The sequence below is a fragment of the Dichomitus squalens genome, assembly GCF_000275845.1.
Source record: "Dichomitus squalens LYAD-421 SS1 unplaced genomic scaffold DICSQscaffold_4, whole genome shotgun sequence".
NCBI lineage: Eukaryota > Fungi > Basidiomycota > Agaricomycetes > Polyporales > Polyporaceae > Dichomitus > Dichomitus squalens.
The window spans coordinates 546,907-566,822 of NW_006766886.1; the positions used below are offsets into that span (position 1 = coordinate 546,907).

The 19,916-nt window shown below is 56.5% G+C and overlaps 8 protein-coding genes across 8 annotated transcripts; 6 read left to right on the forward strand and 2 right to left on the reverse strand.

Annotated features, from left to right (window-relative positions):
- Nucleotides 1-1,905: 1,905 nt before the first annotated feature.
- Nucleotides 1,906-2,270, forward strand: DICSQDRAFT_166791 (uncharacterized protein; the record flags this gene model as incomplete). Its single annotated transcript, XM_007362360.1, has 4 exons — nucleotides 1,906-1,920; nucleotides 1,975-2,073; nucleotides 2,139-2,192; nucleotides 2,244-2,270. 4 exons carry the CDS (start codon nucleotides 1,906-1,908, stop codon nucleotides 2,268-2,270), a joined length of 195 nt encoding a protein of 64 aa, XP_007362422.1.
- Nucleotides 2,271-2,684: 414 nt separating this feature from the next.
- On the reverse strand, nucleotides 2,685-6,637 carry DICSQDRAFT_99868 (uncharacterized protein; the record flags this gene model as incomplete). Its single annotated transcript, XM_007362361.1, has 15 exons — nucleotides 6,494-6,637; nucleotides 6,375-6,440; nucleotides 6,218-6,319; nucleotides 5,908-6,158; nucleotides 5,574-5,859; nucleotides 5,442-5,522; nucleotides 4,973-5,388; nucleotides 4,490-4,916; nucleotides 4,102-4,430; nucleotides 3,972-4,042; nucleotides 3,777-3,918; nucleotides 3,435-3,726; nucleotides 2,920-3,379; nucleotides 2,810-2,866; nucleotides 2,685-2,751 (listed from the first exon to the last, which is right to left on the reverse strand). Exons 1-15 carry the CDS (start codon nucleotides 6,567-6,569, stop codon nucleotides 2,685-2,687), a joined length of 3,123 nt encoding a protein of 1,040 aa, XP_007362423.1. The 5' UTR covers nucleotides 6,570-6,637.
- A 293-nt stretch (nucleotides 6,638-6,930) lies between these two features.
- DICSQDRAFT_152885 (uncharacterized protein) lies at nucleotides 6,931-9,485 on the reverse strand (the record flags this gene model as incomplete). The annotated part of the gene is made up of 5 exons (XM_007362362.1): nucleotides 6,931-7,877; nucleotides 7,934-8,595; nucleotides 8,644-8,751; nucleotides 8,814-9,126; nucleotides 9,190-9,485. 5 exons carry the CDS (start codon nucleotides 9,483-9,485, stop codon nucleotides 7,286-7,288), a joined length of 1,971 nt encoding a protein of 656 aa, XP_007362424.1. The 3' UTR covers nucleotides 6,931-7,285.
- Nucleotides 9,486-10,321: 836 nt separating this feature from the next.
- On the forward strand, nucleotides 10,322-11,162 carry DICSQDRAFT_133362 (uncharacterized protein). Its single transcript, XM_007362363.1, has 3 exons — nucleotides 10,322-10,470; nucleotides 10,529-10,624; nucleotides 10,694-11,162. Exon 3 carries the CDS (start codon nucleotides 10,880-10,882, stop codon nucleotides 11,105-11,107), a length of 228 nt encoding a protein of 75 aa, XP_007362425.1. The 5' UTR covers nucleotides 10,322-10,470; nucleotides 10,529-10,624; nucleotides 10,694-10,879; the 3' UTR covers nucleotides 11,108-11,162.
- A 601-nt stretch (nucleotides 11,163-11,763) lies between these two features.
- DICSQDRAFT_31510 (uncharacterized protein) lies at nucleotides 11,764-12,012 on the forward strand (the record flags this gene model as incomplete). Its single annotated transcript, XM_007362364.1, has 1 exon — nucleotides 11,764-12,012. A coding segment is annotated over one exon (249 nt), but the record flags the coding sequence as incomplete, so codon positions are not given.
- Nucleotides 12,013-12,762: 750 nt separating this feature from the next.
- Nucleotides 12,763-15,616, forward strand: DICSQDRAFT_133364 (NTF2-like protein). Its single transcript, XM_007362365.1, has 8 exons — nucleotides 12,763-13,460; nucleotides 13,512-13,625; nucleotides 13,681-13,922; nucleotides 13,973-14,568; nucleotides 14,643-14,709; nucleotides 14,763-14,916; nucleotides 15,009-15,140; nucleotides 15,208-15,616. Exons 1-8 carry the CDS (start codon nucleotides 13,347-13,349, stop codon nucleotides 15,256-15,258), a joined length of 1,470 nt encoding a protein of 489 aa, XP_007362427.1. The 5' UTR covers nucleotides 12,763-13,346; the 3' UTR covers nucleotides 15,259-15,616.
- Nucleotides 15,617-15,970: 354 nt separating this feature from the next.
- Nucleotides 15,971-17,383, forward strand: DICSQDRAFT_99876 (uncharacterized protein; the record flags this gene model as incomplete). Its single annotated transcript, XM_007362366.1, has 4 exons — nucleotides 15,971-16,770; nucleotides 16,826-16,866; nucleotides 16,925-17,056; nucleotides 17,113-17,383. Coding segments are annotated over exons 1-4 (1,221 nt in total), but the record flags the coding sequence as incomplete, so codon positions are not given.
- Nucleotides 17,384-17,635: 252 nt separating this feature from the next.
- On the forward strand, nucleotides 17,636-19,434 carry DICSQDRAFT_99875 (uncharacterized protein; the record flags this gene model as incomplete). Its single annotated transcript, XM_007362367.1, has 4 exons — nucleotides 17,636-17,705; nucleotides 17,762-18,845; nucleotides 18,894-18,965; nucleotides 19,022-19,434. Exons 1-4 carry the CDS (start codon nucleotides 17,689-17,691, stop codon nucleotides 19,430-19,432), a joined length of 1,584 nt encoding a protein of 527 aa, XP_007362429.1. The 5' UTR covers nucleotides 17,636-17,688.
- Nucleotides 19,435-19,916: the final 482 nt, after the last annotated feature.

Sequence of the window (19,916 nt, forward strand, 5' to 3'; positions counted from 1 at the left end):
ACATATCACATGAGTATAATGGTCTTCCGCTAATAAGCACGATAGGGAGAGCCGTGGTATTCAGACGCTCAGAATGTGCTTCAAGTACCCTGATGACAGAGTTGCATATCGCTCAGCCACATCACAACGTGCTACCATCAATATCACTGTATGTGAAGTACGTAGAAACCTCTATGCATATCTGCTAAATAGATCTCTCCTTACTCAAGTCTGTTTGCAATGTGAGGGAAGGTTCCAATCGCTCATTTTAGTGCTGATTGTATTGTTGGGTTCCTACCCTTCTCGGTCAGTGCCATGTTGACCCAAGCTTATAGATGCCTATGCATTTTGTACAGGGGTATGTATTGTGTATGATCGCGAAATTCTGTCTCAACTGAATGGAAGGTCATTTTTCTGCTATTTTACTATGATATTCCTCCAAAAAACAGACTCTGCGCACTTCCTATCGCTATACCTCCCCAAGCAATCACGCTGATACTACCACCCTACATATCTACGACCTTCAGCTTTCTATCTACCCATCTCCCAATTCTTGTGCCACCCTGTGGCCTCGGTAACGCAGGAGAGCCGCAATTCTGTCGCCTCCTTCGGGCGCTTATCGCACGTGGTGCGCTATTTTATGCGGTCACTGTAAGTCAACGAGTACTTAGGACATGCCAGTCTCATGAAGATGTCAACGCGTTGCATTGTATGGAACTTTGAGGGTCTATGTTATGGCGCAGGAAGCTCCATCCCAGATATGAAATCTACAAGGTCGAAGGGACTGCCAACTCATGACCAGATACATTAGTTGAACGTGAGTAGCGGCTTCAAAACAATTATGTACAGGCCGCGATCATACAGGTTCACCAGTCTGTCACATCTCTTGGTCTTTCTTCATCGATTGTTATGGGGAATATGAGACAAGAGGTCGTCACAGAGCGGAGAGGACAGAGTAGTTGTAGGAGGAAACCGACATCGTAGACACAACCATGATTCAGTACCTCCATGAGAATGGATCCGAACTACCGCAAAGAGAGCAGGAAGACCGTGCCATATAAGGCATGCGGTAAGACGATCCGATCGGTGGGGAGAATCGCGGAGGCTTCGTGCTTGCATTCGCAGAGGTCAATTCGATTTAGCAATGCGAGTGCAGTAATCGCGTCGACTTGAGGATCTTCGGACGCCAGCTTGACAAGCACGGCATTATATGTATTGCATTTGTCCACGTTCCACTGACATATATAGTGATGACACGCTGACGTTGACTGTACAATTCATTGTCTAGTTGAAGCATCGGTCAAGACAAGGGCGGAAGCAGATGCCCCGCGCGTTGGTCGATGAATACCAAATTCAGAGATGGACAAAAGGATTACACCTGTGGTATTCCAATATGCGTCATTGCCTCGATGTCTGGCTTTCGTGACGATCGGGCGGCGTAAGCACGTCTTACTCTGTGACCGGAAGCGAAGGTGATGACGATGGTCGGGGCACAGCCAAGCGACTAGCGAGCACCAGACATGGCTCCGGCCACGACAGAGTTTCCCCTAGGATCACATGGACGCTGCGACCACGTAAACATATAGGGTGGGCTGAATGTGGGTGCACGGTCAGGCAGCGCAGATGTGGTGCGAAGGTGAGTCGATGGGCGGCGCAGGGGGTTCTAGCGTGGGGTCGCCATCGGGCGCAGGTAAATCCGTCGCGTCACGCACCCGCTCTTCACCCAACCGTCACCGCCAGCTCTTCCTACTATGGCCCTTCCCTTACCTTAACCGTCAGCACGCGTAACCACTCCAGTCTTGTTGACGACATCCATGACCGCATTGCGGCACCCGCGAGGCCTATATAAACCTCAGGATCGCTGCTCACCTCACTCAGACATACACACACTCCCCACAACCAATCATACCAACTCTTCTCTCCACAATGCCCGGATACCAGGTCAGAGCTTGTCGCTTTCCGCGTGCATCTCTGTGACACTGACCACCTGTGCAGAAAGGCGACCAGGTTGAATACCGCCCCATCGGTGGCGCTGAGGAGAACGTTGCCCACTCGACCGGTGTCGTCGAGGACGTCTTCGAAAATGAGGACGGCGTAAGTTTTGTTTATGATTTGTCATGGCTCGAGTCCTGACATCTGACGCCTGCGCGTGTTTGCAGCAGACCCGTTATGCAATCAAGAATGACAACACGGGCAAGTCCACCAACTACCAAGTGAGTTCCTGTGTCGATATCTCCGCCATTTTTATACTCACAAACTCGTAGGAGATGAACATTGTTCGCAAGATCTGAAGGAGTGGAACTGCAATCAGCATCGTAGCCGTGTACCATTATCATGTAGCTTACCGTCAGAATGTAGTCGCCCTTGAATCATGGAACCCTCGTTTTTCGTGCCATGGTTGGCTTCATATGCGATAGTGAGGTCGTTCACGCAATGGCTGATACAGCCAAGACGTCTTCAACTGGCAGTCTCTTTTGGAGAGAAGCGTGCACAAAGTGGGTGTGTGATGTGAGCAGACGTCACCCCACCTCAACTTCACCTATGCACCCGTAGGTCATCGTTGCACAGCAGTTCGTAGAGGGGAGATCGATTGAGCAATCACCCCCATGACGCTGACTTGCTTCCACAGCCTCAATTTCTTTGCATCGCACCGGAAGCGTACAGTATAATCGTGATAGACACGAAGGTATAGCAGCAGCATTGCTTCATATCCGAGCTTCCTTCTGCTTGCGAGCGAATGCTTCTCGGCATTGATAATGCGTCACCTCACCGCTGCCGGCAACGTCGTTAGCGGCGACAACATAACAGGGTGAGAGACGATGTCACTCACTGAGGCGCATGGACGGCAATGACGCTGCCACCTAGACGTTTATGGCACTGTGGACAACTATGCCGGGACGGTCAGAAAGGGTACCGAGCAAGGGAGTCGTGGGCACTCACATCCTACTCTCCGTGATCCTCACACGCTTCGACTGCAGCGCTATGAGTCTCCGCGCAACCTGCTCTTGGCGTGCCTTGGCGACGTTGCGCACGACGCGCGTGTCAAACAGCGGCTCCCGCAGCGCCTCGAGCAGGAACGCGCCCACGTCCTGCGCCGTCACCAGCGGCGGGAGGAGCTGCAGCGTCGCGACGGGGTCCAGGCGCGGGCTGTGCCGGCTGATGAGCTCGAGCGCGGGCGGGAGGAGGCTCGCTGCGGGCGGCGCGGCGGGGCCCGGGAGGAGGTAGATGCGGAGGAGGGTGAGGAAGACGGCGGCGGTGGGCGAGCCGGCGCCGGGCTGGTACACGCGCTTGCAGTACTCCTCCGCCTTGGGGAAGTCTTGCAGGCGGTAGACGTAGACTTCGAGGGCGCTGTCGTGGCGGCCGAGCCGGCCGAGGAGGAGGGCCTTGGCCTCGAAGAGGTCTGTGGGAGGTGTGAGCGCGGGGGCCTTGTCGGGATGGAACGAGTGTATACGTACCTTCGGAAGGGAGCATGGCGAACAGGCGGTCGGCTGAGTAGTGGTCGGTGGTGTCAATGAACTTCAGGAGCCTCTCGTACACCGATTTGCGCGCGCCGTCGTCCCCCCGACTCTTCGCGGCCATGGTCATGCGGAGGTACAGCTCGGCGAGACGATCGTGGAACTCCTGCGATGTCTCTCCGCGTTCGGATATGAGGAACTCGATGTACCGAGCACAGATGGCCGGATCCAGGCGCTCGAGGAAGTCTGCTGTGGGTCCTTTCGGTAGCTCGACCTCCTCGGAGGTGAAGATCTATACGACGGTCAGCTGACTTCGCATACGTCGCACAGTCCTGGACGGACCTCGAAGGCGATGTCACGATCCTGCTCGAACGCCCATCTCGAGTGCTCGAATATCAGATCTATATGCTCCGGACCAAGGCGCTGTAGGTAGTTGACGGTGGGCATGAGTATATCACGCGGGTCCGACTCCTTCTCGCTCAGTCTACGTTGGTGCGTCAGCTACCGAAACATACGGACCAACAAGTGGCTGCTCACTGTCGGAGGAGATCAAGTGCCTTGCCATGCATCTTCCTGCCGTTGTACAACGAGATCATCTCTTGGTATTTCTGTGTGATGTATGGTGGTAAGCAACTTCCCATGTGTGCATTGCGGAGCCGGAAGTCACCTCACGTTCACGGAGGAGCTCCTCGACCTCCGACACCTCACACCAGCCGACACGACAGAGCGGTCCGAGCAACCCTGGACGAACGAGCAAATACGACTTGAAAAGCGCCGTGTCGACTATCTGCGCAAACCGCACGAGTTCTTCTGGAGTGAGCGCAGACAACGGGGCGTTGGGGAGGTTAAGCAGGTCCTCGACGGACGTCGTAGATAAGTGTGGCATCTCGTGCGACTGAGTCGGGGTGATGTGGAACGCAGACAGTGCGCCCGCGATCTTGGGCCGGCGGTCGGAGAGGTAACGCATGAGCGTCTCAATCGAGCGGTGGAAGTTGTCTGGCAATCTTTAGTGAGCATTGTTAACGCTTCTGGAGTTGCAGTCTGAACGCGCGTACCGGGTCTGGGTGGGCGACGTACGCTTCGTATTGAAGCTGCGTCGTCGTCCTTCGCCGCAGAAACGAGCCCTTCCAATCCGGTCTTGAGCACACCCCGAATCGAGCCTTGGGGAGTCGGAGCCCGCGGTGGAGAGCCTACGCTGGACGAAGCCCCTTCCTGGTCCGGCTTCTGAGGATCCTCGGCTTTCGCTGCTGGTTCTGGCGGAGATGCGAACTGATCCCGCTTCTTCGGCTTCGGCCCGCCGTACAGAGGTATCCACTCATCCTGAGGCACCGAGAGCCGTCCTGCGATGCTCTCTGGATATAACGCGACTACTTTTGCAGGGTTGACATCGAGCTCGAGGAAGGCGTCGATGGCCTGGTCGTACTTCGCACTCCGGAAGTAGTCCACGGCTTGGAGGGCACGAATTTGCTTGTGTCTTTGTTCCTGATCCCTCGTACTGAGTGAACAGTCGTACAATAAAAGATGCTAATCAGATTCACCTTGTCGGCGACGAGAGCAGAGTCGAGTGATTCTAGAAGCGAGAGGGCATCTGCGTACGCTCCTGCGTCCACGAGCTCGTCGACTTGCTGGTTCCACGGCTTCATGCGGAAGCACCATATCGCGCTGCCGCTGTTGGTTGCTGCCGTCCGGTCGAGGGGCGTACTGACGACAAAGAGAGGAGCCTTCGCGGATGGCGAAGGGGTCAATAGGCGGATCGTATGTGTGGCCACCGTAGCGAATGCGGTGAGAGGACCAGGGGGGAAGGGTATCGTCTGGACCGGAGAGAGGGATATAGATGATCGGATCTCAATTACTGGGGTTGCGATGAACGTAGACGCCCCCGGGACGCTGTCCAGTTGAGACGCAGGCACCGTGCCCGGGGGGAGTATTGCGAAGACGTAGGGTTTGACGAGGGCTGTGATCTCATATGTTCATAACGACCGGATGGTACCTGCTGAGGCCACGCACCTATCTCGTCTGGTGGTGCTGGCCAATCGATTGACTCGTTCCTTAGAGGCTTACCGTCAGCTCCCACCAAAAACCCATTATCTTGCGCATGTCAGGGGGTGATACTGCAATCGTGACGAAATGAGCACTCACTGTCCTTCGCAATCAATGCTTCGACATCATTCACGCCTGTCACATTAGGTTTTGCCTTCGCCCCCAAGCCTAGGGTCATATAGCCACCGAGTCCGGAGAGCGCGCCCATGCCCATAGTGCTAATGCCGCTCCCTGAGGTGACAGGGGGAATAGGGGTAGTGACATCGACGGTGACGGACGTCTTTAGCGAGGTAATGCAGTAATCTGTCGGCGTGTGTCCCCAGCACAACGTCTCCCCATTGACAAAGGCGATTGCCCTCGGGGAGTGCGCCAAGGCGGTTATTTCCTACGCCCTTTCAATGGTCTATCTAGGAATAAGACGGTATAGACGCACTTGAGGTTCCTGAGGCTCGCCATCTCTCCATGAATAGAGCACGATCTTTCGCTTGCATCCAACGGCGAGCTTCGTCACCAGGGCCGGTACGCCCTTGCCCTTCCCCGGGATGCCAGGACTCGAAGGAATGATGACATCGCCATCCAGGTACTCAACTCCGGTGCGTAGCGCAAAGCAAAGGGCACCTTTGGTCTTGACGAGGGGCGTTGGAGGGGAAAAGACAGGGGAAGGGAAGAGAGTGAGCTGTGCCTCTGCGCGGTAACGCGTCCGATCAAGTTGTGCTCTTGGGCTGCCCGAGATGAGGTCTTACCGGATAGAACGAGCAGGGAATTCACGTCCTTGATATATGCTAGCTGATCGATGCTCCTTCTGCACAGCGACTTCCTAGTGTCCACGAGCTCCACAAGGGAGTCTGGGTCCACGGTTTAGCGTATGCAGACTCCCGCAAGGACAGTCCTAGTAGATACCTGAGGTCTCCTCAAAGGAGTACACGTGTAGGTTCCCAGTAGACGTTCCAATGTATAGTCTGTCGGCTGAGAGCGCCGTCAGGTAGAGTTTACACGTGAAACATGGCATGGATATGCACCGTGGACGGTCAGAGACTCGGCGCGCTCCTTGAAACCATCCAGGACCACTTCAGGAGCGTTGAAAGGACCACCCATTGCCTAGGCGAGCGCGTCGGTCAAAGTAACATTCAGCAGCACCAGAACTAGGTGAGAGGAAAGGCAAGGCTGATCCGGAATGTTGAGGTACGTACGATGCAGGGCCCAAGCTGCGTGCCCGAAACTCTCGGAGTCCGTACAACGCGGTCCGGCTGGTGCGACGTCACTCTGTTTCGTGCTGCATATGCGCGCTTCCCAATACAGCGTAGTGACAGCCAATCTCTATGCACCAGCATTAACGGCCATGGTGTGTCCATGCTCCTCAACACATTATTACAAGCTTGACAGTCGCACGATTCGTCGTGAGGGCTGAGCATCAAGAAGTATCCAAGCACGTATGCAGACCGGCGATTCGCGACGTCCCAAATCAGCGCACCGCATCTCCCATTCAGCACCCGCATTGCACATGTCAACAGCTATCGGTACAGACGCGGGATCCCATACGATGGAGATAGAACGTGAATGCTACATAAAAGATCACCTATATGGACACGACGCCAAGCAGACCCATACAGTACGCGTATGATACAGAAGCCTGCCGTCGCCCGGCGCGTAGCATAGACCTAAGCAGACACAGTACATTTTGGCCTGGCCACGCGGTCAGGGGAGACTCGTCCGTCGGGCTGGCGGAGAGCCCGAGAGCAGTTGCAATCGTAAACCAAGACAAGGTAAACACACACGCACATCCACCCAACAGAAGCGCGAACTCCATCACCCTATGCCCCGGAATCCCTCCTGACCCCAGTCCCATTCGGCCGGTACATGTACTGGTGCTGCGTTGAGCTGTGGGAAGACGTCGGTCGCTGTGCATTCGTAGCGGCAGCGGCAGCGGCGCCATACGACTGTGTCTGCGTTGGCCGAGGTCGGTAGTAATTGGTACTATTGCGTGGGTCCGCGCCTGTCGCCGGGGCAGGAGGTGTGGGACTCGGGATGATAGAGGACGAGCTTGCCATTGTGGGGAGTGGCCATGGCAAATTCGACGCAGTGGTTGGGGGAGGAGCTGCTGGAGCAGCCGCAGTTCGCGGGGGAGGCATTATGTTCGTGGACTGTGAGGGCGGACGTTGCGGCTGCATCGCCGGTGACGCGTTGATTGAGGTCGGTGTCGAGTTCATGGGGCTACGAGTTGGGGACACGGCGCTCGCTGGAGCACTGGGCGGAGGAACGTGTTGTTGTTGCTGTTGTTGAGGCGGAGGTGGCGGGGGATGCGCGGCTTCTGTATGCGCGGAATCGGGTTCTCGTCGTCGCTTCGTTCCCCGCGTTGAGCTCTCCTTTAGGCCAAGCGCGGTTGCCTTGAGCAGAATTTGATGTCTGTGACGTACCTTTTCAATATATCTTACAAGAAGCGGTGAGCTAGGGGAACTTACCTTGTTCGGCTGTTACCCCATTGCTGGATTACCCAGTCCCATTCAATCTCCCCTTTGTTCTGTCCCCCGCCCATCTCACGGCTCCGTTCCGCAAGTCTCTTCAACCTGTCGGTCTCCTCTTCTGACCACGTTCCTTGGTGACCACCAGGCGCCACGTTACCAGTTGCAGCGCTGAACGTCGAGATAGTGCCGGTATTTGTCGGGATGGCCGGCGAAGGGGTAGGCGGGCTTGCCTGCGGGGCTGGTTGCGGAGTCGGCGTCGGTACTGGCGCAGGTACTGGAGGTGGAGGTGGGGCCGCAGCTGGAGCGGGCGCTGGAGCGGAAGCTTGGACGGCGGGAGGGCTTGCGGCTGGGGCAGGCGGTGCAGAAGCAGGGTAGTACGGCGTAGCACCTTGGGGAGGAGGATAGTAGTAAGGTGCGGTAGGGTATCTTGAGCCGGGGGGTGGAGCATACACTGCTGGGTAGTACGGCTGTGGCGGCGGAGGGACAGAGGAATTCAGGGGCATGACGAAGGTTTGCGGGTTGGTGATGACGGAACCGGCAGAAGGGGCGGGACCGGCGGCGGCAGCAGCGCCTGGAGGGGGAGGGGGAGGCATGCTCGAGTAGCTTGGGTACGTTGGCGCAGGAACAGGCTGGCCGACCAATTGGCTCGGATTCGCGAGCTACGGCGGGGTGAGGACATGTTCGCGACAACAATGGGACGTGCGTACGAGATTGTCACAAACGCGTTTCGCGTCTGCAATCATTAAGAGAGGATCGACCTTCGACGAGGGGCCCAACTGGTAACACTGCGCGATGACCATCGGAGATGCTGCTTTCTGCGAGAGTAGCATACCGATTCAGGTACCCATGATGACGGAAGACATATGGCATTACGTACGACCAGTTCCTCCGCGGCATTGTAGAACTCAGAGCATAAGTTCAAGGCTCTCCATTGGAACTCGTAGAACTGCTGGTTTTGCTGCGAGATATTCGTTGGAGCAGGAGGGTACTGATAGAAGCCCGGATGTTGCGAGTTGGTGGGAGCCTTGGTCGCACTTCCGGACGAGACCCGGGGTTTGCGGTTGCGGGAGCCACGAGGACGGCCTGGCTTGCGCTTCTCGGTGGCATCGTCGTTGTTAGCGGAGGGGGCGCGCTCCTGCTGGGAGACGGCCTGCCTGTAGTCTGCAGAGGCGGTCGCAGAGGCCGCGCTTCTGAGATGAAAGGGAGAGGTCAGAGCCGGGCTCGAGGCCGAATCTAGATCGGGCAATACGCACCCCGTCGAGCTCGATTGGGTCTGAGCAGCGTTGACGCGAGGAGAAGAGTGGCTGCTGGCCGACTGGCGGGGGTGATCCGCGTCGTGGTGCTCGACCTCTTCCTCGACGACCTCCTCGTCGTCGTCCTCTTCCTCCTCTTCCTCTTCACGATGACCAGAGCCGGCGCCATTCGTCACGGGGTGCTGTTGATGGGGGGCGTAGTGGGCATACGACTGGCGGGGAGAGGTGTGAGATGTGGACACCAGAGGGGCATGAAGAGCGTGCGAGAGGGGTTGATAATATTGCGGATTGTCCATGATTTTCTGGTTGGCCTATATGATAAAAGCCCAGAGATGGGTGTAACGCTGCGAGCGGAGAGCAGCAATCGATGTCGACAACAGCAACCAAACCCCGTGGGAACGCACCCTCGACGCATTTGCCCTTGCACACGGCGTGCCTTTCATCGCCTTGTGTGGCCACAGAAAATCCATAACAAACACAAGGCCCCATCGCACGGCTTCGCTCTGTGTTCAGACAGTAGAATTGACGACGACCTCCGCATGTATTTGCTGGCAAATATTGCCCGGGCTCTCGTGTCTCCCAAATTTGTCCCGGTAGCGAAAACTCGAGGCAACACAGCCGCCGGCTCGCGAGACCAGGGCAGTGTCACACAGTCACTGCCTGCCCTCCGACGTGACAGGAGAATTCGAGGGTGTGATGTATGTCATCCGTCACACCAAATGGGACCCACTCGTCCACGATCGATCACTGTAGCGCTCTCAGACTCTCGACCGTTCGTACCGTTCCACCAGCCAACACACTAAGACGCTGACCACTATACACTTCATGTTCAACATGCTGCCTCACTACCAGTCCAAGACCTTCGATGGGTCATATGCCGACATCACCTAAGAGCATTCTTCAGGCGGCTTACGATGCCCACGACGTCTACTACCCGAATCGGGAAGAACACATGGCCCGTTAAATTGTTACAAACTGTTGTCTGATCAATAAGGAAGTGCGTATATCAGATCTAATGAAAGAGGAGGTGCCAATCGACGATGCAGAGAGACGCGGTTTCGACTGCTCGACACGGTCGACGCTTACCCCGACAGCACGCTCGAACCCAACGTTCGCGACTGCTATGAAACCCACGGCTACTGTCTGGCCTCAACCTACCTGGGAGGCGCATTAAATCGGCAGACATCGCTTCACGAGCTGCACGTCGACGAGCGCGTAGGAACAGCCACGCCTTCCAACTCAGCTCGGATGGTCCGACTATACGTCGTAATGGTTGGTACGGTTAGATCATCACTCGTCGTCGCTTCGCTCATCCCATGTCTAACATGTCTGACTCTAGCGGACATCCCGCAACTCTTCCATACCCAGGGGGCGTCAGCCGCGGCTGAGAAATCATCCAGACACCAGCCGCTGCATAACTACCAGGTGCTTGTTGGTGAGTCGTTGGTTGACGTCTGTCTCAGCCATCGTACCCTGCTGACCGACTTCTGGACTATCTTATCAGGACAACAAGCCTATCTCGCCGAAGCAAAGGCGCAACTGATGACTCCTATAGACGCAGTCCGCGCAAACTGGACGTCGCAAATCACAATCCAGTTTCGCATGGAACAGGCCCCGACATGCATGAGCGGGCTTCGCATACGGAGACTGGGCCGTTGACAACCTGGATATCGATATTTGCTAGGAGGACATGTTGGTCGTCATCAAATTCGTGGAGGAGGTACACAATTTGAAGATTCGGACCGAGAAGCAAGGTGCTGCTGCTTTTGTCAAGTATCTTAGCCGCCTATTCCAGGACTATGTCAAGGAGGACGGATTGCTAGGCCGACCGGATAAGGAACTTTGGGCCGAGGTGGACTGTAGCACCGCCCACGGGCTCGAGACTCCCTATGCCATGGTGGTGGTGGTGGTGAAATAGGCTGTCCTACGGATCGTCTCAGGATGCTTGCAAACGCATGTTTCTGTCACATGAGGTGAGTAGAACAGTCCATGTCGATTGACTAGCCACTGATGTTTGTCTTGTACCAGTACGAGTCCACCCAGAAGATGACTTGCCGTCCCGCCCTGATAATCATTGTGAAGGATTCGTACGTGAATGTATATTTGGCGTATCTCGTGGACTCCGTCGTCTGGGCGCAACTACATACCATACGCCTGGTCGACGAGGACCAGCTCGTAATCCAGCTCGCAAAGAAGTTCATGGACATCCGAAGCATGGGGCGGATGCTGCGGGAATCATATGCCATGGTCAACATCCGCTCAGCCCTCTCTCGTGCCCTTCATTTCTTCCCCAAGCCCACCCCGCCGTACGGCGTCGTCTTCACAGACTGACTTAGATGCACAGTCGGGTTCCCCCGTGCACTCTACACCTGGATAAATCAGGGAACAGACGTCTATATCCAAATCGTCGCGAAATATTCGCTGGATGCGCATGAACTGGGTCTCGCTTCGAAGATCCTTTGGAGTAGCGCGCCTTTATCAGGGTACATGATCATCATCGCGGAGACCCTGAAAGGCGTTGGCCTCGCGACATATCTACGGGCGTAGTTCCCGGATCCGTCCAAGGTTCACAGAGTGCAGAGCGACCTTGAGAGGGCCATTGCGTTGCTTCACGATTGTGGCTTCGTGTTTGGTGACCTTCACGCAGCGAACGTGATTGTCGTCATCCCGCCGCCTGGATTGCAGGAGGAAGTGCGTGGCTGCCTCATCAATTTTTACTGGGCTGGAGCCGATGGAGTCGCCAGGTTTCCTACATGGCTCGACCCGGCCATCGAGTGGCCCGCGAGGGATCTTAGATATGGACTGCTCAAGAAGCAGCATGATATCGTTATGCTGCAGACGTTGACCACGGTGAAGCCGGCCCCAGAGCCGTCAAGGTCGCATATAGTATGGACTCGGACATGGACTCCGATTGAACAGGATTCGGCGCACGAGTGAGAATGATGTCTTAAGCAGCAAAACTGTATGATACATTTGAGAAAGAGAGCGAGTAGACTGATGGGTGGCGTGTATGACTGCAAGAGTCGAGAGGCTTGGCTCGAACTATATGCGTGTCGGAGGGGTATATTGACAATTGAGTCTTTGAGCCAAGCCTCATCACGCATGTACAGCAGGCCCTGATCGCGAGAAGCACTCCGTCCGACTGAAGACAAACAGTCATTGATTGGATTGACAAGAGGCACAATAGCATGATCTCCATCGAATTCTTCCCGCAGTCAGTCGCCAACTCCCAAAGGAGGAAAGTGAAGTGTGAGCGAGGACCAGGGCCATACCTCCTCAGATGTATGTCAGATTTGCAAAATTCCGAAGTTACGTCTTACCTACCATGCTGGCCAGTACCTCGCGTCCAATATCAAGGCTCACATTTGCGAGCATGAATGCAGAGGGAGAAGGTGCGGCGGAGATCATACATTAATACTGAGATTGTTGTTCTACAAATCCTGATTATCTTATGGGGACTAGATGAGTTACATAAGCCGGATTGTGCCGTACCTTTCGGCAAATTCCCGACGGACGCGCACAGTCACAGTCTTGCTCTCGAACCGTCATCTCCGCCACAACTGTCCTTGTCTGCTGCCTCCTCCTGTCTCCCGCCACATCCGCCAACGCCTGCATTCGCGGCGTTCTTTTTGTTACAATCACGGATATCTTGCCTGTTACGCCTCTGCGCAATCGTCCACAGCCGCAGAATTCGCTCGGCACGAAAGCGCCACTGCTTCCTGCGATGTCTCAACCGGCGTTCTCGAGTCCAACGCCCGCGCCTGGCAGCCGTGCTATCGCAACGAGTGCACTCCGCCGAGCGGGCCTCATCGACCAGGATGCAAAGATGAGGGATCTATCTTCGGACAAGCCGGGTGGGCGTAAAGGTTCAACCCTCAAGCTGTCCAAGACGCGCCACCCACATAAACCTCGCGGACTCGAGGCCGTACTTGGGAGAAGTACGCCTGCGTCATCACAAACGGTAAATACTCGATGCTCCTCACCCTTTGCACACGTAGCTCCGCAAGTCGCCGTGAAGAGGACGGGCGTCGAGTTTTCGTTCCCCCCCTTGCCTGCCTAGCACGAAGCTCACGAGGTTCATCCTTTCCATGTACACTATCATCTGCACGTGTTTTGCCAATGCAAACTAGATTCCAACACGTCCCAACGACCCACGAATGAAGAAGCGCAAAAATGGGATGCCGGCGCCTGTCACGGAGAAGGTCATCGAGGTGTGGAAGGAGTGGGTCCGTAGGAGGTGGAATCCGGAAGCACGGTTCCTGAACCTCGAAGTGAGTGCCAATTCGTCGCAACGCATTGCTCCGTTCTCAATCGAATTACAGCGCATAGCGTCGGATGACTACCTGAAGCGACATCGCCTGACATCACCCACCTCCGATGCTGCGAATAGAGAGGCCCAGGTCATCTTCAAGATTGCAAGTAAGCTGCGCCCGGAGGTATGTTTTACGGTCGTTCATCCGCGGACTACGGTTCAATGTATGCTACCCGAAGATCGAGACCATTTCCCTCGCGCACAATGGCTTAACCAGTGGGCGAATGATGTCCACTATGTCACACTACCTGCCCTGGCTCAAGAATCTTTCCTTGGAGGGGAACGAGTTCAGGGGCTGGAAGGATGTCGACTACATCTCCGGGAAGAGGGGCCGGCTCGAACAACTACGCGAGCTCATCCTGGTCGGCAACCCGGTACGAGAATTGGAGTATAAGAACAACAGAGCCGCGCTCTACAAGAGGTGCGGACAACATTTCTTGAACCAGTCATCTCGAGCTCAAGGTCTCGCAGCGAGGTTGCACGAAGGTTTCCATCGCTGGAGATTCTCGACGGAGAGCCCGTGGCGCGAGTAGGGTTCGACGCGCCTACCGCATTGACCTCTGCCCCTCCACAAGCTCGCACGATGTTGTCGACATTTGCATGGAACATGGAACCATCTTTTATCGCCGGTGTTGATGGCGGTCTGGTGGTTAACTTCCTTACGCGCTTCTTCCCCTCATTCGATAACCAACGTGGAGCATTGATCGACGCATACGCGCCGAACGCTACATTCTCCTTTTCCGCCAACACCAGTATCCCACCCCGCGCTCGAATAGAGGGCATTCATGTTTCCAAAGAATTTCCCAATCAGCGCAAGCTGGAGTGGGCCCCCTGGCTGACTGGCGGCAATGGTGGCTCCCGCAATCTAGGGAGGATGAACGGTCTGCAGAAGGTCACGCAGTCGCTACACTTGGGCAGCCAGGAAGCGGTCAGGGCGATGGCTGCCCTGCCCCCAACGAGGCATGAAGTTGCCGGTTCTCCGGAGAAGTTCTGCGTCGACGCCTTCCCCGTACAACAAGGCGAGCAGACGAATCTTCTCGTGACCGTGCATGGCCAGTTCGCAGAGCGTAAGCGATAAATTTCGTTCATTCGGCTTCTCATGACTAATTGAATGCGCCCGTCTTGGTGATGTCACCTTTAGTACCATCCGAAGGTATCCGGTCCTTTGATCGCTCGTTTGTGTTGGCTCTTTCGCCGGAGGGATCACGGTACGTTGACGTTTGTGGCAGTTCCACGTTTGACCCTGACCCTTGCTCAATAGGGCAAAGCAAAGCGGCTGGGACGTCATGATCCTCTCTGACCAGCTCGTAGTGCGAGCGTACTCTAGCTACGAAGCATGGAAGCCCGGTCCGATGCGCGTCCAATTTGGCGACCTCTTACCATCCCCGGGATTGCAGGAGGCTCTCGCACCCCTGGTGAGTTTCACCTGCCATCAAACCCGTCGCGTAATATGCGATGGTACACAGCTTCGGCCGAACCCGTATACTGACTTCGCTGTCATTCCCAGCCGCAGCCGCAGCGTGGACGAATGCAAGACGTCATCCTACGCACGCGCCTGAATCTCCAGTACGCTGAGGACTGCTTGAAGAACAACGACTGGGACGTCGAACGCGCCATCGCGAACTTCGAGCGGGTCAAGGTGAGTTGTCATCGCTGTTCCCCTGGCTGATCGGGCGCAGTGTACTAAATGAATTATTACGTTTCAGGCGAACCTACCAGCCGACGCATATCTGCCACAGGATGCGTTCCAGCCTTGAATGATTCCCCGCTATGCCTCGGATGGACTTATCGGCTCCAGAGCCCGGCTGATCATTGTCGTTGATCCAGCCAACGCCTCTTCGTGGCGTGGCTTGCCTCGTGTCTCTTGATCGTTTCGTCGAACTACGTACTCTTCACATTCCAGCCGCATCCCTCCATCAGCATATCTCGCAATGTGTAACCTATAGTCGCCTGCCATGATGCATATGAACCCCGCCTTGACATCGCAAGTCGTCGTTATCCGCTGCACACATATTGTTTACAGCACGCAGTCGCACGCAGTCCTCTCCCCCCTCATATATCGATATTTCCCAACTCATAGCACTATTGTCGCTTGTAGCATCCGGACACCGCGGAGCATAATCAGAGAGGCTGAAGCACCGCTTGTTGTTTCCGAGCACGATGAATGCAGCCTAAGAATTGTTCGAGAAGAGATCGCGAGACTCGGAACAATATGGCCTCGGGGCGGGTAAACAGCGGGGCGCAAACAGACGAAGTTTAGCGCAGTTCGTATGATTGTGCCGCCCCGACGGGCGCCTATAGGGGTGGCCAAAGGGCGGCGTGTTTGGCTGTCGCGCTCCTCCTACCGACTCGGGTGAGATGAGCATTCTCACCGTCGACTGTGGTCCGCACGCCGTTTCGCACAGCCCGTCAGCGAAATTCGCGTAGATGCCGCCTCGAGGCATCCGCATCCTGGTCTGGGAAGGATGAGCCCGATGTCCGTGCTATTCTGATGCATCGTGGCTTCGCGCCTCGTGCCGGCCCTTCGAGGGTCGAGGACGCCGGCTATGCTTGGGTTCCCCACTCCCAAATACTTATATCGTCCGGGCCCGCCAGCCTAACCCCGCACTTGCTCCCGCCAGCAAATTTCCGCGGGACGGCTCTGGGAATCTCAGGCTTGTACTTCTTGTACCACCACTCCACCACTCGGACTCGCTCTCGGACTCTTGCATTTCCTTTCGATACCCAAACCCAAACGCTTGTACACGCTCCTTCTTCTGATGACGACATCGCAGACTGGTGGGCGACAGCGCGCAGAGCGCGCGGCTCTGGATGCGCCCCTGCTCGACGCGGCTGCGCGGGCGGACGAGAGCGGCGTGAACGCGGCCCTCGCGCGCGGCGCAGACGTGAACGCGGTGGACGGCGCGACGGGGAACACGGCGATCACCTACGCGATTGCTGGGGAGAGGTGTGTTCGGTCGGTGCATATCGAGGGTCCCGAGCGCTGAGAGGGCTTTGCTCGCGCGCGTCGCGTTTTGTCAGCGGCTGGGAAGACGTCGACGTGTCCGACGCGTCATTCATGCTGCAGAGCAGGGTGCAGGTGCTGAGGATGCTCCTGCGTAGTGAGACGGTCTCGTTGTATGCGCTCAACGCGCCGGCGAGGGATGTTACCCCTCTGGGGCTCGCTGCTTGGCTGAACGTCCCGGACGCGATCCGCGTGCTGCTCGAAGAGAGCCGTGGGTTGGTCGCAGTCGACGGCACCGACTCGCTCGGTGTTACTCCGCTCATGTGTAAGTGGCAGCGTGCTGGCCTCCGGTGACGAGATGCGCTGACATCGGAACCCAGATACTGCTCGTGATGGCGCTGTCGAGGCTGCATCCATCCTAGTATGTCCTAGACTTGAATCTGTTCACTCGACTGGGATTGATGTTGGCTACTTCACAGTTGGCGAACGGTGCACGACCTGATCTCAGGGACACGCACCATCGGACTGCGGTCCACCACGCGTTGCGTCATCCCCGAATGCTTTGGCTGTGCGAGTCTACGCTTCGCAAACAGCGGCTCCGCGAATATTTCGTAAGTCTACTTCCTATGTCTGATTGACGTGATCATCAATTCAGTGTGTTATTCAGAACGGTAACCGCCGACAACTCCAACCTCTTCCCCAGCCCTACGTCGCATACGCACAAACATCCGCCACCTCCCCTGTCGACCTCACGCATTGGCCTGCGCCCTCAGAGGTGGTCCTCTCACGGTCGACAGAGGCTTTGATCCGTGCTGTCGCCGGCAGCGACCTGACCGCAATCTATCAAGTTCTCTTCCCGGCTTCTCATCGGACGACAGTCCTTGTCAACCGCTTAGACTCGCAAGGCTGGGGCCCCCTGCACTATTGCGTAACCTCTCAAGCACCCTCCATGGAAGTCCTGGACGCTCTTTTCTTGGCTGGCGCAGACACCAGCCTGTACACCAGCTCGAACCATGGGACCCCGCTGCATTGTCTGGTGCGAAACGCCCAGGCTCCCCTCGGGTCCCTGCAGGCAGCGCGGCTCCATGTATTCATCCGCCACTTTATCCGCGAGCTTCGCGCCCCCCTTGCCGCGACGGACGAAGATGGCGAGACATGCCTCCACGTTGCCGCCGAGCACGGGAAGAGCGTTGAAGTGCTTCTAGCTCTCCTCGCATGCGACGTCCGGCATACCGTGCGTGAGATGAGGAACGCGAGGGGGTGCGTGTCTACATATCTCACCGGCCTTTCGGGCTTGTGGACTGACAGCTTTGCAGGTTGACACCGCTAGAAGTGGCGCAGCCTGAGTTCCGGTCTGCCTTTGGCCCTGAGGCGGAACCCCGGCGAAGCAATTCGGCAGCGTCCTTCCGTACTATACGTCCTTCGACCAGCTCTTCCACGTCGACGTCGTCTTCGGCCACTGCGATGACCGTAGCGTCTCCTCGGCCACAGCTCGGCTCCGGGTCCAAGCCTGAGCTGCCCGCCGATGACGTTGACGCTTCGCTACTCCCGAGACGCATACTCGACAACCTCACCGCAGTCGGTCAAGAAGCTCTCTCTGCCGATCCGTTGCAACTCAGCGGCCTCCAGGACGTGCTCGATGAGACATCCCACCTCGGCGAAACGTGGGTACATAGTATGCACTCCCGAATTCAAGAGGCTGCGTCGGACCTGCGTGACGCACGGGGAAAGTTTAACGAGGTCGACGCCCTTCTAGAGAGCGTGACCTGCGAATTGGAGGAGGCTTTCGGGGAGGACCTTGCTGGTCATCGAGACAGCACGGAGCGAGCGCGGAGGCGAACCACGGACTCCGCTGACTCAGACAAGACTGCGGTGTCGAGCCGAACTTCTTCTAGTTTGAGCAGGAAGTGGCGGTCGATGTCGGACTTGCGATGCTCCGTTGATGGCAACCGGCGAGAACATCCTGCAGAGCGCGCGAAGCCCCCTTACCTCACCATCGAGGAAGAGGAGGAAAGCGCAGCGCCCATCGACAGGTCGACGACGGAGAAGTCGTTCCTCAACGCGCTCTTACCCCCAACAGCGAAGGAGCTCCTCCACAAGTCCAGCAAGCTATCGGTCGACTCCGGGCGGACGGTGTCTCCTGCCCCACACAAGAAGGACGGCTCTCCGAGCGGGACTTCGAAGCTCAAGGCGTGGTTCCGGAAAAAGCTGCGGTTCGAAATTCCAGATGTCTCGAATGAGACGAGGATCGTCCTCCCCGGGGAGCAATCGCCGCAACGTTCTCCTTGCCAAACCCAAAGACGTGTCCCTTCGCCCACGGAAGATGCCTTGCGAACGGCACGCCGAATTCTACGCACGGCCGGGAAGGATCTTTCTTGCATCGAGGGTTGCATGGACGACGTACGTATCTTTGCTGTCGGAATGAGAGTGGAACTAACCTCTCGCTAGGCGGAAGAATTCTTGTCGCTAGCCGCCAACCTACTTTCCCAGACGGAACGGCGACTGAAACTAATCATTGTCGTAAGTAGCGACCCCGCGCTCGCTCCTGTGTGTAGCGTTTCTGACGAGCCGTGTAGAGCCGACAAGCAGCCCTCGAAAGCGCACGACTGGCGCAACTCGAAGAACACCTCGACGATCCCTTCATGTCAGCCATCGCCTCCACCGTTCGTGCCGCTCACTCGGACGCAGCGATCCCCTTCCCCCTCACTTCTCGCGCACGTGCCGGCAGCGGCTCCAGCGGCTCATTGTTATCCTCGATATCGGCTGGCTCTTCCGTGGTCTCGCTCTCTTCGACGCTGATCGACGCCGAGGACGACGACACTCGGGTGCTCCGCCGTCTCATGACGCGCAAGGTCGAAGCGCGGACCGACGGCGCGCTGGACGAGATCGACAAGACGCTGACATGGCTGCGGATCGTGCAGGACACGCTCCGGAGTCTCCGGCGACGGACTCAGACATCCGCGACCGCCACCGGGACCCTCTCATAGACTTCCCCACTTGACTTTCAGCTTCCAGCGATTGTACAATCTGCGTTGTGCTCGAGATAGTTGTCATATCCAGTGCTCGAGACTCGCACTTGTATACGAAGGACTTTGCTGTCAAAAATATTTGTTGTACCATATGCACGATATGTAGGTGTACGTAGGCATCCCCCACATCCATCTCCCCTCCACCCTGATAGTCAGCAAATCCAAGACGATATCTAAATATGTATGTTGTATATATAGGCACACTTTGTATAGGTAGTTCACGTGTTACGAACGTTTTCTGATTATGTCTCCACTGTAGGTAGTTTTCTGCTGTCGATAGTCGGTATCCCGCTGTCCGCGATGCTCTGTACATATCTTTCGATGTTCAAGTAATGACTTTGTAACCATGTATGACCCTGTGGCCAACGCTGTTCAAGCGCCGTTTCTGAATTGTCGGGTGAAAGCTGAACAATGCTAAACTACGCCTTCGTGCATGTCATGG

Excerpts from the sequence above, each read along its gene's own strand:
- DICSQDRAFT_133362 (XM_007362363.1), top strand. The coding sequence starts at position 10,880 with ATGTTGGTCGTCATCAAATTCGTGGAGGAGGTACACAATTTGAAGATT.
- DICSQDRAFT_133364 (XM_007362365.1), top strand. The coding sequence starts at position 13,347 with ATGAAGAAGCGCAAAAATGGGATGCCGGCGCCTGTCACGGAGAAGGTC. Across the intron at positions 13,626-13,680 it reads CAAGTAAGCTGCGCCCGGAG|ATCGAGACCATTTCCCTCGC; the intron begins GTATGTTTTACG and ends TGCTACCCGAAG. Across the intron at positions 13,923-13,972 it reads AGAGCCGCGCTCTACAAGAG|CGAGGTTGCACGAAGGTTTC; the intron begins GTGCGGACAACA and ends AAGGTCTCGCAG.